The sequence below is a fragment of the Gorilla gorilla genome, chromosome X (genome assembly GCF_029281585.2).
Source record: "Gorilla gorilla gorilla isolate KB3781 chromosome X, NHGRI_mGorGor1-v2.1_pri, whole genome shotgun sequence".
Classification (NCBI taxonomy): domain Eukaryota; kingdom Metazoa; phylum Chordata; class Mammalia; order Primates; family Hominidae; genus Gorilla; species Gorilla gorilla.
In genome coordinates this window covers 29,384,572-29,401,139 of record NC_073247.2, presented here as the reverse complement: position 1 = coordinate 29,401,139, position 16,568 = coordinate 29,384,572, and the positions used below count along the sequence as shown (strand labels likewise).

Genomic DNA, 16,568 nt, shown 5'->3' with positions numbered 1-16,568 from the left:
CTCCATGAGTTTGACTGCTCCAGATAGCTCATATAAGTGGCATCATACATTTATCATTTTGTGACTGGCTCATTTCACATGATGTCCCCAAAGTTAAGTCCCTGTTATTTCTAACCCTGGCCTTGAGCGATTTGAAGAGCCCACTGAGGTTGGTCCCTCTGCCCACAGAGCTTCTTGCAGGTTTTGCTGTAGACTTGAAGTGGTCCTTGATCCAAGCTTCTCCTGGCCTTTCTCGCGAGACTGTCCCCAGTGTTTTGCTGTATACACTTCCAGGACTAGTGCCATACCAGCAATCTGCATCCACTTTTGCACATTTTACCTCCAATTTGCTTCAGTTACCACCTGGTGCATGGCATCGTAACTGAGAGAGAATACCAAAGGCCTATAATTAACCATTTTGCAAAATAATTTTTTTTTTTTGAAGCGGAGTTTCACTCTTGTTGCCCAGGCTGGAGTGCAGTGGCACAATCTCGGCTCACTGCAACCTCCACCCCCCAGGTTCAAGCAATTCTCCTGCCTCGGCCTCCCAGGTAGCTGGGATCACAGGCATGTGCCACCACACCTGGCTAATTTTGTATTTTTAGTAGAGACGGGGTTTCACCATGTTGGCCAGGCTGGTCTCAAACTCCTGACCTCAGGTGATCCACCTGCCTCAGCCTCCCAAAGTGCTGGGATTACAGGTGTGAGCTACTGTGCCCAGCTGCAAAATAAATCCTTTTATTGAGATCTAATCATTGTAAAAAGGAAATTGTCTGCAGTTCACTGAGCACTGGCCATGTATTCAATGTGTTGTCTCATTGAGGCTTCACTTTCTGACTTGGGGTGAATTCCCATTTCATAGACAAGGAGCTGTAGACTCAGAGAGCCATTGGCAGAAGAGGAATAGGTGCAGCAGCTCTGTGTGAACCCAGAACCCGGCCTCTAAGCCCTGGTGCTGAGCTGGATGAGGGCTTGTTGGTGTCAGGAGGGCCCCTTGGTTATAGACCATGGGAGATGATTCAGAGAGCCTTAGAAGAGACTGGAATGCCTAGGCTACTTCTGCTCAGTTCATGATCATTAAGAGCTTTATAAATAAAATTAATATAGTTATAATTTAGTATATGATTTATAGATTACATGTAGGAGTTATAACTTTGTAACACAGTGTTATAAAAATTATATTGCAAAGATAATTAAGTTCTTGATAAGTTGAGTCACAGTTTTGGCTTTTCCTCTATTTCTGAGGGTTGTTGTTGTTTTTCTTTTGAGACGGAGTCTCTGTCGCCCAGGCTGGAGTACAGTGGCGCGATCTCGGCTCACTGCAACCTCCACCTCCCAGGTTCAAGCAATTCTGTCTCAGCCTCTCAAGTACCTGGGATTACAGATGCCTGCCACCACACCCTGCTAATTTTTGTATTTTTAGTAGAGAGGGGTTTCACCATGTTGGCCAGGGTGGTCTCAAACTCCTGAGCTCAGGTGATCCGCCTGCCTTGGCCTCCCAAAGTGCTGGGATTGCAAGCATAAACCATGGTGCCCAGCCTATTTCTGAGGGTTTTTTAAAAGCTGAACTCACCCTACATACCCACTGGATCCACTTGGGGGGGTGCTCAATTAAAGGAAGGCTTTTCTTTCCCTCGGTCTGTCATTCTGGTTATAGCCCTTTTGAGGCTGAAGCTCTGGCACCTCTGATACTATTGCATTACATATGCCTCAGTTGACTCTTTAAACGTTTCTCAGCCTTTTCAACTAAATCCCAATCTGGTGCTGATAACTCTGAGGGAGGGATCCATTGCTTTCTGCTCCCCCAGTGTAACCTTTTAAGAATGTTTTCTTCTGTACGTGCAAATCGCTCCCAGCGTGTGGGGTTGGACCTGCAGAACCTCAGGCCCCAGGCTGCCAAACCCAGCATCCAGGTTTCAGTGGAACTGTGCCCAGCCTAAGGTGATAGGGCCACACAGGGCTTCTGCTCCAGTCTGGGGATGGCTTCCCCATTGAATTCCTTCTAAAGGGAACCTGACCTCTTCCATCATAGCACCTCTGTCCCTGTGTGAGGATGTTTCATGGTAGGGACTCATAAATAATGGAACGTGTGTGCCCAGAGAATCACTGCTTCTGGGCCAGTCGTTTTGGGGGAAAAAACAAAACAAAAACATGGGTTGGTTCTGTTTAAAAGTAGTTTGCGCAATATATTTTGTCAAACTGTTGGTTGGTTCAGTAAAATAGAGTCGTGTTTGTGTTGGGTTGGGAGTAAGAAGTCAGTGTGATTCATTTGGCTTTTAATATGCTGTGCGCGTTCACTTCATACTTGCTATTGAATTTTTGTTTGAATGTCTTGGCTGACCGCTTATATGGGGCAATCTGCAGAGTGATATATGTATTGATTCTGGCAGAAGCACCACATGGTTGTGCAAAAGTCTCTCAGTGATTCATAGCGGAAGGTTATCCACACACTACCTGTGTCCCTAACACGGTGTCTTCTTGGCAGAGTAAAATTAGGGAACCTTTCGGAATTTCTCACCACATCGTTCTACACGTATCTGACTTTTCTGGATCCAGACTGTGATGAGAAGTTGTTTGACAATGCCAGCGAAGGGACTTTCAGTCCTGATAGTGATGCAGATTTGGTAGGATATCCGGAAGACACCTGTAATCAAGGTACAGCTTGGAATGCTTTTGTGGGTAGTTCGCTGAATTTATTTAAACTTTAGCATTGTGATAAAATTGCCCTAAGACTCAAATATAGACAATGATTCATAATTAAAAACAAGGAAAAACAAAAAAGAGGCTTCTGAAACTTGCATATATTAAAATGAATAAAATGCCAGTTTAAAAACCGAAACTGCAAATGATGTCCTTGAAAGTGGGGCATTTTTAAACCTAGAAGGACAAAGAGTTTCAGGAATGGGGACTTTTTTTCTTTTTTTTCTTCTCTCTCTCTCTTTTTTTTTTTTTTTTTTTTTGTTGTTGTTGTTTGTTTTTGAGACAGGGTCTTGCTCTGTTGCCCAGGCTGGAGTAGTGCAGTGGCATGATCATGGCTCACTGCAGCCTCGACCTCCTGGGCTCAAGCAATCCTCCCACCTCAGCCTCCCAAGTGGCTAAGACTATAGGCCTACAGGGAAGCACCACCATACCCAGCTAATTCTTTTATATTTTATAGAGATGGGGTCTCCTTATGTTGCCCTGGCTGGTCTTGAACTCCTGGGCTCAACTGATCAGCCTGCCTCGTCCTCCCAAAGTGCTGGGATTACAGGCATGAGCCACCGTGGCTGGCCAGGAATGGGAACTTTGCACAGAATACATACATTCTGAAGACAGAAACATACTGCTTGAATTTTCAAAGGAGTGGTAGAATGATCTAGGTTTGGTTGGATATGAGTGATGAAACCCTATGTATATAACATTTCTCAGTCTGAATAAGGTTTTGAGGTGATCTGTTTTTCACTTTTAGATAGTAGTTGGAATTAGGGCTGGGAGTTCCATAAGGCTTAGCTCACTCATGACAAATTAAAACAAAAAGCCCAGACTTCGGCTGCTATCCTTCAGGCTGTCTTACATATTATTCGGTTCATCTTGGGAGGACGAGATGTAAACACTATCTTGACCGGTAGTTTTTTTTTCCTGGGATAAAGTTTTTCCAAACAGCAAATTTCTACACACATACATTATCTCTGTAAATCTCTTCTTACTCTTCAGGGGTGAGTGGGAGTGCAAATATCGATATCTCAGTGTTGTCATCTGCTAAGCCTACTCAGTGCTGCTTGCTACCCATGGTCACTATTGTGTAGTCATATTTCTGCAGCTTGGTTTCATTGGCTCTTTTTCTTGCTTGTCCAATTACAGAAAGCCAAGACGAACTTGACCATTATATCAACCACCTTCTGCAAAGCACATCGTTGAGGTCCTATCTGCCTCCTCTTTGTAAGAACACAGAAGACCGCCATGTCTTCAGTGCTATCCACTCCACCTGGGACATACTTTCTGTGATGGCAAAAGCAAAGGGTTTGGAAGTTCCATGTATGTTATTAACTCTTTTCTGCCTGTTAAAATACCTTCTTTTATCAAAGTAATGCAGGGACATAATTTAAAAGCCAAAGAATCCTAGAAGACAACAAAATGCCCCCCACGTGCTTCTACTTAGAGGTAACCACTTTCAACTCTTTTAGCTCTTTCTTCTGGTATGTACATATCTCCATATTTCTCAAATAATGTGTACATACTGCTGTCTTCACATGCATTGACTTGATTCGGTACTTGTTGACTTTCGATTAAGTGGGTAAGGATCTGGCTGTCTTAAATCACCACTCCTCTGCTTCACTCCCCCTAACCCACCAAGGGGTTAAATTTTAGTTAAATCAATATTCACTCTTTATATCATTGTATGTACACAAATATTTCCAACTGAGCATTATAGTATACTCTGTTTATATTCCCATTTTTACTCTGTTTTTTCGAAAGGTAAAGTTGCCCTGGCTTTTCATTTGCTTTGCTTTCTTTCTACATCTTCCAGTGGCCTCGCAATACAAATTTCCACAAGCTCAGTCGTATCGGTGAATCTCTCAATTCCACTGCCTTTCTTAGAGTCCACGAGTCTCCTTCTATCTGTGCTGACTGCGCTCTAGGCCTGTTGCATATGTGTCATCCTGGGAGTTTCCCTGGCTTGTCTCCTTAGTTGGATTCTGTGGTTCCTGAATCTGTTGTGTTCCCCTTTCTCAATGTATTCTTCTGTTTTGGTGGAGCACATTCTAGAATAGTTTCAGTAGGTTTCAAAAAAAAAAAAAGTGAAGTGGAAGAGGGCATGGTGGTGACAGCTCTTGATTTGCTTGTTTTTGAACTGCACTGCCCTCTGCCCCCTTCTGGCTTGGTTGCCCTCAGTGTCTGAGGTGCTTTTTACCCTGGGATCTTCCCTGGAGGCTTCCTTGACTTGTCTCCTGGGATGGCTCTCCTGTGTTCTGTATCCCAACTCTTCTTTCTTGGTTCACTCTTATTTTGATAGAGGACATGCAGTAGTTTCCTGAGAAACAGTGCACGGTGGGTAAAATTGTTGAAACCTTGCCATTTTAAAAATGTCTACAAATGTTCCAGACCCATTTGAGAGTTTGGCTGGGTATAGAATTCTAGATTAAAAATACATTTTTTTGGCTGGGCGTGGTGGCTCACACCTGTAATCCCAGCACTTTTGGAAGCTGAGGCGGGCGGATCACTTGAGGCCAGGAGTTTGAGACTAGCCTGGCCAACATGGTGAAACACTGTCTGTACTAAAAATACAGAAATGAGCCAGGTTTGGTGGCCTGCACCTGTAATCCCAGCTACTCAGGAGGCTGAGGCAGAAGAAGCACTTGAACCCGGGAGGCAGAGGTTGCAGTGAGCTGAGATTGTGCCACTACACTCCAGCCTGGGTGACAGAGCAAGACTCTGTCTCAAAAAAAAAAAAAAAAAAGACATTTTTTTGCAGATTTTTGAAAGTATGACTTATTGTCTTCTTGCTATCAGTGTGTTGGTGTTTCTGTTGAGAAATCTAAACCTGGGCAGGCACAGTGGCTCATGCCTATAATCTGAGCAATCTGGGAAACTGAGGCAGGAAGATCGCTTGAGTCCAGGAATTTGAGACCAGCCTGGGCAAGATAGTGAGGCCCTGTCTCTACAAAAAATAGAAAAAATAGCCAGGCATGGTGGCACATGCCTGTAGTCCCAGCTACTTGGGAGTCTGAAGCAGGAGGATCACTTGAGCTCAGGGAGGTTGAGGTTGCAGTGAGCTGTGATCACACCACTGCACTCCAGCCTGAGTAACAGAACGAGAACCTGTCTCAAAAAAAAAAAAAAAAAAAAGTATTAGTCCATTCTTGCATTGCCATAAAGAAATACCTGAAACTGGGTAATTTATAAAGAAAAGAGGTCTAATTGGCTCAGGGTTCTGCAGGCTGTACAGGAAGCATGATGCTGGCATCTACTTGGCTTCTAGGGAGGCCTCAGGAAGCTTCCAGTCATGACGGAAGACAAAAGGGGAGCAGACACTTCACATGGCGACAGTAGGAACAAGAGAGAGTGGTCACACACTTTTAAACAACCAGATCTCATATCCCTTGTGAACTCAGAGTGAGAGCTCACTTATCACCAAGGGGATGGCCCAAGCCATTCATGAGGGACCCACCCCCATGATCCAAACACCTCCCACCAGGCCCCACCTCCAACACTGGGGATTGCATTTCAACATGAGATTTGAGTGAGACATTCAAACCATATCAGAAATTAAACCCATTCTGATTGTTTGAGACAAGAGTATCACTCTGTCGCCCAGGCCAGAGTGCAGTGGCACGATCTCAGCTCACTGCAACCTCCGCCTCCTGGGTTCAAGCGAGCCTCCTGGGTTCAAGTGATTCTCCTGCCTCAGCCTCCCAAGTAGCTGGGATTACAGGCGCCCACCATCACATCCGGCTAATTTTTGTATTTTTAGTAGAGACAGGGTTTCACCGTGTTGGCCAGGCTGGTCTTGAACTTCTGACCTCAGGCAATCTGCCCTCTTGGGCCTCCCAAAGTGCTGGGATTACAGGCGTGAGCCACCATGCCCGGCTCATTCTGATTTTTGATACTTAAAATATGAGCTATTTTTCTCTTTGAAAGTGTTTAGGATCTTCTCTGCTCCCGGCTTCTGACATCTCAGTGCTGCACCTTAATCTCTATCTGGGTGTGTTTTCATCCATTGTGTTGGATACACAGTGGGCCTTTCCAATCTGGAAATTTGTTTTTCAGTCCTGTAAAGTTTTCCTGAAAAGTTTCTTGACTCATTTCCTGCCCAACATTTTCTCTGTTCTTTCTTTCTGGTGTTCCTATGATTCCAAAGTTGACTTCCTAGAGAAGACTTTATCATTCTTTTCCTTCTGTTTTCCATTTTTCTGTCTTGTCCTGAGAGCCATTGTCTCAACTTTTTGTTCCATCACCTCAATTTAGCCACTTTTGCTATCATGTTTTAAATCTTTGTTCCCCAAATTGTGTCTGTTTTTGTTTCACGTTTACAATATAATTTCTTGGCCAGACGCAGTGGCTGATGCCTATAATCCCAGCACATTGGGAGGCCAAGACAGGCGGATTCCTTGAACCCAAGAATTCTGCACCAGCCTGGGCAACATAGCAAGACACTGTCTCTACCAAAAAAAAAAAAAAAAAGATTAGCCAGGCGTGGTGGTGCATGTCTGTGATCCCAGGTACTTGGGAGGCTGAGGTGGGAGGATCGCATGAGTCCGGGAGGTTGAGGCTGCAGTGAGCCATGATCATGCCACTGCACTCCAGCCTGGGTGACAGAGCGAGACCATGTCTCAAAAAAGTAGTAAAAATACGGTATAATTTCTTTTTCTGAAAGAGAGAGAGAAAGAAAAGGTCCTGCTCTGTCACCCAGGCTGAAGTGCAGTGGTGCAGTTACGGCTTACTGCAGCCTTCACCTCCCAGGCCCAAGCGATCCCCCTACCTCAACCTCCCAAGTAGCTGGGACCACAGGTGCATGCCACCACACCCAGCTAATTTTTATTTTTATTTCTGTGGAGACAGGGTTTCACCATGTTGCCCAGGCTGGTCTCAAACTCCTGACCTCAAACGATCTGCCCGCCGTGGCTTCCCAAAGTGCTGGGATTACAGGCATGAGCCACCATGCCTGGCAATTTGTTATTATTCTAAGAATATTAATGGCAGGGCTTTTTGTTTTGGTTTGTATATACCCTTTTTACTCTTTGAATGGTTTCCATTCCCCCAAGTCACCTTTTCCGGTTTGCTTAGGTTTCTGTCTTCCACATGAGCGTCCTCCTTCCAATGCCCTGCTCCTCCTCGCTTACCTGGTCATGCGTGAGAATCTCCAAGCCCATGGGTGGGGCTTGTTGACTCGGAGTTATTTGATTTCCCAGAGATACTGTACAATCTCCTAGTGGATTTCCTATTTCAAGGATTAGGGCCTGGTTGCCTGGAGCTATATAGTTACTTATAATTCCCTTAAGGAATGTATCTACGCCTTCAGATGTGCTAATCAGCAGCCCCCCTCTCTTCGAGCCCCTTCCTCCTTTACCCTCTTCTGAGAGACCCTCCAGTCTTCTGTCAGAGTGAGTGAGGTGGTCATCAAGCTGGGGGTAGTTGAAGCGGATGTCCAGGGAGCTCACTGCTTCTCAAATAGCTTCTCCCCAGCCTTCCTTGTTTTGGACACCCCTTCTAGGCCCCAGTTCCAGAAGCACATAGTGCAGCAGGCCCCAGGGACTTCTGATGAGCCTTGGGTGTAACTGACCAGCTCTCGGATTTCTCCACTGCAGACTTGGGAATTGGTTGCCTTGTGTCAGCTAAATCACTTATCTTTCATCTGTCAGCTTTCCCGCTTCTGAAATTCTGTTCCTGTTGTCTTCTTTCTTGTTTTTCTTCATTCTCAAGGATTTGTCTTTTAAAAAAATATATATACAGTTATGCACCACATAACTTTTTGGTCAATGGCAGACCGCATATATGGCGGTGGTCCCCTAAGATTATAGTGGAGCTGAAACCTTTCTGTCACCTAGTGACATCGTAGCTGTAGTGACTTTGTAGCACCATGCACTGCTCACATGTTTGTGGCGATGCCAGTATCAACAAACCTCCTGCGCTGCCAGTCGTATACAAGTCTAGCACATACAATTATGTATAGTACATAATACTTGATAATACATAAGTATGTTGCTGGTTTGCGTATTTAGAGTGTACTCCTTTTACTTATTAAAAAACGTTAACTGTGAAACAGCTGCAGACCAGTTCTTCAAGAGGGATTACAGGAGAAAGCATTGTTATCTTAGGAGATGACAGCTCCATGTACGTTACTGCCCCTGAAGACCTTCCAGTGGGACAAGCTGTGGAGGTGGAAGCAGTGAGATGGATGATCCTGGCCCTGCATAGGCCTAATGTGTGTGTTTGTGTTTTCATTTTTTAAAAAAAGTTTAAAAAGTAAAATAAATAAAACTAAAAAATAGATCAAAGCTTATAGAATAAGAACGTAAAGAAAATATTTTTGTGGGCCGGCTGTGGTGGCTCATGCCTGTAATCCCAGCACTTTAGGAGGCCCAGGTGGGTGGGTTAGGAGTTCGAGACCAGCCTGGCCAACATGGTGAAACCCTGTCTCTACTAAAAATACAAAAATTAGCTGGGCGTGGAGGCACACACCTGTAATCCCAGCTACTCGGGAGGCTGAGGTGGGAGAGTCGCTTGATCCAGGGAGGTGGAGGTTGCAGTGAGCCGAGATCGCACCACTGCAGTCCAGCCTGGGCAACAAGGCGAGACTCCATCTCAAAAAAAAAAAAAAAAGAAAAGAAAAGAAAATATTTTTGTACAGCTGTACAATCTGTGTTTTAAGCTGTTATTACAAAAGTCAAATTTTTAAAAATTTAAGTTTATAAAGTTACAGTAAGCTAAGGTCATTTAGTATTAAAGAACACTGTGTGATGAATTCAGTGCAGTGTGAGTGTAGAGTATTTATGAAGTCTACAGCGGTGTACAGTCATATCCTAGGCCTTCACATTCACTCACCACTCACCCAGTCACCCAGAGCAACTTCCAGTCCTGCAAGCTCCATTCATGGCAAGGGCCCTATAGAGGTGAATCATTTTTCATCTTATATACCATATTTCTCTTTTTTTTTTTTTTTTTTTGACAGGGTCTTGCTCTGTCACCCAGGCTGAAGTGCAGTGCCACGATCAGGGCTTACTGCAGCCTCAGTCTCCTGAGCTCAAGCGATCCTTCTGCCTCAGCCCCCCAGTAGCTGGGACTACAGGCGTGCACCATCACACCCGGCTCATTGTTTTTGTTTTGTTTTGTTTTGTTTTTTGAGACAGTTTCATTCTTGTTGCCGAGGCTGGAGTGCAATGGCATGATCTCAGCTCACCATAATCTTCGCCTCCCAGGTTCAAGCGATTCTCCTGCCTCAGCCTCCGGAGTAGCTGGGATTACAGGCATGTGCCACCACACCCAGCTAATTTTGTATTTTTAGTAGAGATGGGGTTTCGCCATGTTGTCAGGCTGATCTTGAACTCCCGACCTCAGGTGATCCTTCCGCCTCAGCCTCCCAAAGTGCTGGGATTACAGGTGTGAGCCACCACACCTGGCCTACCATTTTTTTTTTTTTTTAAATTTTAGTAGGGATGAGGTCTCACTATGTTGCCCAGGCCAGTCTTGAACTCCTGAGCTCAAGAAATCCTCTCACCTCAGCCTCCCAAAGTGCTGGGATTACAGGCATGAGCCACCATGCCTGGCCTATACCATCTTTCTACCGTACCTTTTCTATGTTTAGACACACAAATACCATTGTGTTACAGTTACCTACAGTATTCAGTACAGGAACATGCATACAGGTTTGTAGCCTAGGAGCAATAGCCTCTATCATCCAACCTAGGTGTGTAGTAGGCGGTACCATCTAGGTTTGTGTAAGTACACTCTATGCTGTTCATGCAGTGAGGAATTTGCCTAATGACACATTTCTCAGAATGTATCCCTGTCATTAAACAATGCATGACTGTATATATTTTCTGTAATGTTAGTGGAGGGTTGGAAGGAATTAAAATTACAGTGTGTATTCAATTCACAAGTATAACCTGGAGGCCTATAAATGCCTTTTAAATATGCATCATCTTTACCTTGAAAACTTCTTGTTCTCCTGAGATGACATGATATAGCCTGGAAGACAGGGATGGCTTAATGAATAAATATCAATAATGATAATATCCAGAGGTGGTTGAAAAACAAGCCCTACTGCCCAGCAGTGGCAGAGTGAAGTGCATACTGGACCGGAAGCCAAGACACCTTGGTTATGGGAAGTGACCTTGGACAAATGGTCTGCCCTCGCTGGGTCTCTCAGTTTGCTCATCCGAAAGAAAAAGAGGCCAGGCGAAATCACTTCTGAGCTTCTTTCCAGTCCTGGGATGTTATATCATTTTTCCTGAATTCCAGGAGGGAAAAGCGAAATCCAGTTCTCAAAGCAAGATCTATGCCCTGCTCACTTCTTATTCCCAGATTTAGCACATGAGGTGGCTACATGATAAATTCTTGTTGAAGCTAAACTAAATAAGTGATCTTTCCTTCTGTTGGTTTGTGTTAGATAAGGAGCAGCCGCCATACTTCTCAAAAGAAGTATTGGCCGGGAACGGTGGCTCAAGCCTATAATCCCAGCACTTTGGGAGGCTGAGACGGCTGGATCACCTGAGGTCAGGAGTTCAAGACCAGCCTGACCAACATGGCAAAACCCCGTCTCTACTAAAAATATAAAAATTAGGCCGGGCCTAGTGGCTCATGCCTGTATTCCCAGCACTTTGGGAGGCTGAGGTGGGCAAATCACCTGAGGTCGGGAGTTCGAGATCAGCCTGACCAACATGGCGAAATCCCGTCCCTACTAAAGATACAAAATTAGCCAGGCGTGGTGGCGCATGCCTATAATCCCAGCTACTTGGGAGGCCGAGGCAGGAGAATCACTTGAACCTGGGAGGTAGAGGTTGCGGTGAGCCAAGATCTCACCATCGCACTCCAGCCTGAGCAACAAGAGGGAAACTCTGTCTCAAAAAAAAAAAAAAAAAATTAGCTGGGCGTGGTGGCACGTGCCTGTTATCCCAGCTACTCGGGAGGCTGAGGCAGGAGAATCGCTTGAACCTGGGAGGCAAAGGTTGCAGTGAGGCGAGATCACACCAGTGCACTCCAGCCTGGGTGACAGGGTGGGATTCTGTCTCAAAAAAAAAAAAAGTGGTGTTCTTCCTCCTCAGAATAACTCTCTTTATTCTTTTGTTTTCCAGTTGTTCCCATGACTTTGCCGACTAAAGTTCTAAGTGCCCACCGTAAATCACTGAATCTTGTTGATTCTCCTCAGCCACTCCTAGAAAAGGTAAAGTATATGGAACAGCTTTTTTTAAAAGTATGGTGTTCTACAATGCAGGATTAGTCCCCAAACTCTTTCAAATGGCTAAACTCAAAAGAAACAGCATATTTCTCGATATCAGGGACCTTTCAGTTTAGAAGCTCTGGGCTTGGATGTGAACCCAATCACTTTGTTGTCTGGAATCTGACTTGCATCAATATGTACATTGAATTTGATGCAAACCTTTACATTTTGCCTGTAGAAAAAGCTACTACCTTGCTGCCTACTCATCAGAGTCTATGTAGCCACTAGAGGAAAAAGCTCACTACCTAGCCCCGCCTAACTGTTTAGCCGGCCAAGGTGGAACTACTTGTGGAACAGAGTACGGGACTCTTTGTTCCTAATGGCCTTTTTAAATTTTTCTTAGAGTCTCGCTCTGTCACCCAGGCTGGAGTGCAGTGGTGTGATCACAGCTCACTGCAGCCTCAACCTCCAGGCTCAGGCAATCCTCCCACCTCAGCTTCCCAAATAGTTGGGACTACCAGCGTGCGCCACCATGCCCAGCTAATTTTTGTACTTTTTGTAGAGACAGGGTTTTACCATGTTGCCCAGACTGGTCTGGAATTCCTGGGCTCAAGCGATCCTCTCACCTTAGCCTTCCAAAGTGCTGGGATTACAGGCGCAAGCCACTGCGCCTGGCTCCTAATGCTCTTAATGTAAGAAAAAACAGTAAAAGATTCCTTAGGATACTGCAGGAAAAAGATGGGCATAAAAAAATTTTAAAAATAAGATTGCTCCGGAGAATAAAATCTCAGGCTGTTCCATTAATTCCCACAATTTGTTATTTTATCCAGGACTCTTCCCTGATTCTACCCCACACGAATAGACTCAGTGCCACTCAGTGCCTGTTGGAGAAGATTTTACCCTGATTTCAATTTTAGGTTGTTTAAAACATCCTTTTTGCGTTTGTTTTGCTTCCAAATAACTATACCATATATGCAGCATGGTGCAGAAGGCAGGAATAGAGAAGCGAGAGGTCACCTCCAACCCCTCCTTAGCTCTTGTGAGGGCTTTTTGGCTCCGTCTAGAAGCCGCTTGACACCAGGCAGATTAACAAGAAAAAGCATACAAAGGTGATTAGCTTTCTGGGTACATGGGGATCTTCACAAGAGAGTGAAGTCTGAAGAAGTGGTCAAAGCAAGATGCTTTCCTACTTTTTAAACAAAGAGTGATAAATTTGAGAAGCTAGGACAGGACAAGGAAAATCTGGCTAGAGGCAGTTACTAGGAGATATATACACGGGGCGTGTAAAACTAGTGGAAGACAAGGTTTCCTTGGGTAAGTGTATTTATACAGGTCCATTGCCGCCCCCAGTTCCTGGGCTCTGGTGATATGGGCTATTTTCACGCCCTAGGAGTGTACCCCTCCCAGAGGCATCCTTATGGCTTGCTGCCTGCAGAAAAAGACAGGTCAGCTACCCCTTTCTGAAACTACAATTTTTCCAATGTTTTCAACTCAAAATTGTCAATATACCAATCTGGCATATTTGGGGATAGCACATCCTTCACACCTTCAGCTCAATGAATGATCACCAAGCCAGTATACCTGGATCAATGACCACCTTCTGTGCCCCCCTCCCATCTCTTTCTCCTTTTCTGGTCCGGAGATAACTGCTGTCATGATTCCTAACACCAGAGGTTAGTTCTACTTGTCTGTGAACCTTCCATAAATAAAACTCACATATATTTTAACCTATTCAGTCCAGTCTCTTGCAAATGTTGACCAGCACAGTGATTCACTGATCAAAAATAGTAAAAGCCTATAAATAAAGAGGTACAAAAAGTCATTGAAAACTGGAGCACAGCACAGCAATAGAGTTCCAAGACCAGATTGGTGTTTCACTTCTTGATCTTCCGAAAGTTCAATGCCTAGCCTATCTCCCTGCTTTCCGGCTCTTGTATGACCAGGTTCCTGAAAGTGACTTTCAGTGGCCCAGAGATGACCATGGTGACGTGGACTGTGAGAAGCTGGTTGAGCAGCTAAAAGATTGTTCGAACCTACAGGACCAAGCAGACATTCTGTACATTCTTTATGTCATAAAGTAAGTGTCTGAGTCCATTCGGGCAGTTATAACAAAATACCATGAACAGATTGGCTTAGGAACAACAGAAATGTATTTCTCACAGTTCCGGAGGCTGGGAAGTTGAAACTCAAGGCCGATTTGATGTCTGGGAAGGCCTGTTTTCTCATAGATGGCATCTTCTCATTGCATCCTGACATGGTGGAAGGGGCGAGTGAGCTCTCTGGCATTGTTTTTATAAGGGCACTCATCTCCTTCAGGAGGGCTCTGCCCTCTGACCTGATGACCTCCCAAAGTCCCCACCTCCTAATGTCATCATTGTGGGGGTTAAGATTTCAACATAGGAATTGGGGGAAAACAGACATTCAAGCTGTAGCAGTAAGTTTATGGTCTTTACTAGGCTAAGCTTTCTCAGTTCTCCTTAATTTTTTCCGTAGTATTCTTGGCCTTCTAGCCAGCCCAGGTCATGATTATATTCACCCCAGTTACCCAGGATCACCAGGAATGAGACTTCCATCCCCTTCTCTCCCTACTGATGCTGGTCCCCCAGGATGAGAAGGCTATGTGAGGCCAGGAGGCCACCACGTCCTGATGTTAGGCTTCTGTTTCAAAGGACATAGGGAAGCTTTGGTCGGGCGTAACCCTCTCAGTGAGACTCAGGGGCACTGGGAGAGCCCAAGTGCTGTGCAAAATGCACAGTGATCCATCTCTCTCCCAGTCTAAACTTTCTGGACCATATTTCTGGGTTTTTCTACCTCTTGGCAGGGGTCCCAGCTGGGACACAAATCTCTCTGGACAGCACGGGGTCACCGTTCAAAACCTTCTCGGTGAGCTCTATGGGAAAGCAGGCTTGAACCAGGAGTGGGGTCTGATTCGCTACATCTCAGGCCTTCTCAGGAAGAAAGTGGAGGTCCTGGCTGAGGTCAGTGCGACTGTGCAGGCTGCCCATGTGTGCTCACTAGCTCGTGCCCCCTTCCTCTTCCACTTCCAATCTCCCAGTTATACCTCTTACTTGTGAAGGAGCCCCATTCTTTAACCCACAGGTGGAGCGGGCCCTTCTCTCCTGCCTGCCTGCTGCTCCGGGAAGGTGAGCAGAGGGAAGGAAATGCAAGTGGATTGGTTTTGTTCTTTCTTGGCTATGGAAAAAGTCTCACCAGGAAATCAAATGAAAGTGCTCTGTGGCCTGGCGGCCTCTTAGAGCTCTCTTTTTTCACACATCCACAGTACAGTGATCATTAATATTTATAACCCCAAGGCCAGGCAAAATCCAGAGCTGCTTTCTAAGACACTCGAGTTCAGTGTCATGATGGTAAGATGATGGCATTTATTAGATGTGAATAATGGGGAAACGGGTAACTTAGGAATTGAATATGGTTATTAACTCTTACCATCGGTATCTTCGGACTCATCCCTGTCTCACTCAATAGCAGGGAGTCCAGTGTGTTTGCTAGTGGATGGGCATTAAACGCCCACTGACGGGCCCTTCAGAGCCAGGCTTGGGGCCACACATTGGAGACAGAGACCACAGACACCCAGCCCTGTCTGGGTTGCTTAGTCTGGGGTCTAGGTATGAGTTCTTCAGATCAAGGGCAACATGGGTCACTAAGTTTGTAAAGGTAAATGTACGATCTGATTGGCAGTGTCTCCTCCCCACTGCCTGTCGTCTTTGCCAGTCTCTCTCGCGCTCTGCCTCTCACCCTTCCCCTTAACTGCGCAGGCCTGCACAGACCTGCTTTCGCACCAGAAGCAGCTCACCGTGGGCCTGCCGCCCGAGCCCCGGGAGAAGATCATCTCTGCGTAAGTCCTCAGCCTTGGGGACCTCAGGTTTGCGGGGGAGCCATGGGGAAAACAGCGCTTCCCAGTGTTTGGAGGAGGGGCTTTTTAAAGACACTCTGTCACATGGATGCATCTAGCACAGAAAATAAGGGTGTTCCATGGAGGGCGAGGAGGCACTGTCTCAAGACACCTCATCACGTTCGTGACACAATGCTCCTTTCTAGGCCCCTTCCCCCAGAGGAGCTCACAAAACTCATCTACGAGGCCAGTGGGCAGGACATCAGCATTGCCGTCCTCACGCAGGTCTGGGGCTGGTGTGGGAGGGGTCGGGCCACAGCCTTCCTCAGAGTGGAGGGGACCCTTCAGCCACTCACCCTGTCTCTGAAACCCTATCTCCATGTGTGTCTGCCTCAGGAGATTGTGGTTTACCTGGCCATGTATGTCAGGGCGCAGCCCAGCCTCTTTGTGGAGATGCTGAGACTCCGGATTGGACTGATCATTCAGGTGATGGCCACGGAGCTGGCACGGAGCCTGAACTGCTCAGGTGAGATGCCCACAGCTCCTGCAGCTCCCGCCGCACCCCACCCCAACCACCCGGCCACGGCCTCCACTCTCAGGGGAAGAACTGCGTAGGTTATCTCGAACCCAGTATCCAAGCCTGTGGCAAGCTCAGGCCTTACCAGCTTCTCTCATTTAGATGGAACTCCCATCCATGCGGCATAGAGCTGAAGTTCATAAGTCAGGGAGAATGGGGCTCTGGTGAAGTTTACCATTACAGCCTCAAAGGCGATGCGGAATCTTCCGCCCTGTACCCGACATCTAAGCTCCTTCCTGGATGCCCTTGCTATGAGATGTCACCCCCATTTTATAACACCTTCACTGGGAGAAACCCTATCAATT

General features: G+C 46.0%; 1 protein-coding gene across 15 annotated transcripts in view; it reads left to right on the top strand.

Annotated features, from left to right (window-relative positions):
- PHKA2 (phosphorylase kinase regulatory subunit alpha 2) overlaps nucleotides 1-16,568 on the top strand; it is a 91,800-nt gene that overhangs the window by 62,097 nt on the left and 13,135 nt on the right. For all 15 annotated transcript variants that reach the window (XR_008675653.2, XR_010132471.1, XM_055376690.2 and 12 more), the window contains 8 exons: nucleotides 2,465-2,634; nucleotides 3,820-3,993; nucleotides 11,751-11,839; nucleotides 13,780-13,913; nucleotides 14,658-14,814; nucleotides 15,610-15,689; nucleotides 15,893-15,971; nucleotides 16,083-16,212. Coding sequence is in view for 13 of the 15 variants with exons in the window: in XM_055376690.2 (XP_055232665.1) it covers nucleotides 2,465-2,634; nucleotides 3,820-3,993; nucleotides 11,751-11,839; nucleotides 13,780-13,913; nucleotides 14,658-14,814; nucleotides 15,610-15,689; nucleotides 15,893-15,971; nucleotides 16,083-16,212 (1,013 nt within the window). In the remaining 2 variants the exon portion in view is untranslated. The remainder of the gene's footprint in view (nucleotides 1-2,464; nucleotides 2,635-3,819; nucleotides 3,994-11,750; nucleotides 11,840-13,779; nucleotides 13,914-14,657; nucleotides 14,815-15,609; nucleotides 15,690-15,892; nucleotides 15,972-16,082; nucleotides 16,213-16,568) is intronic.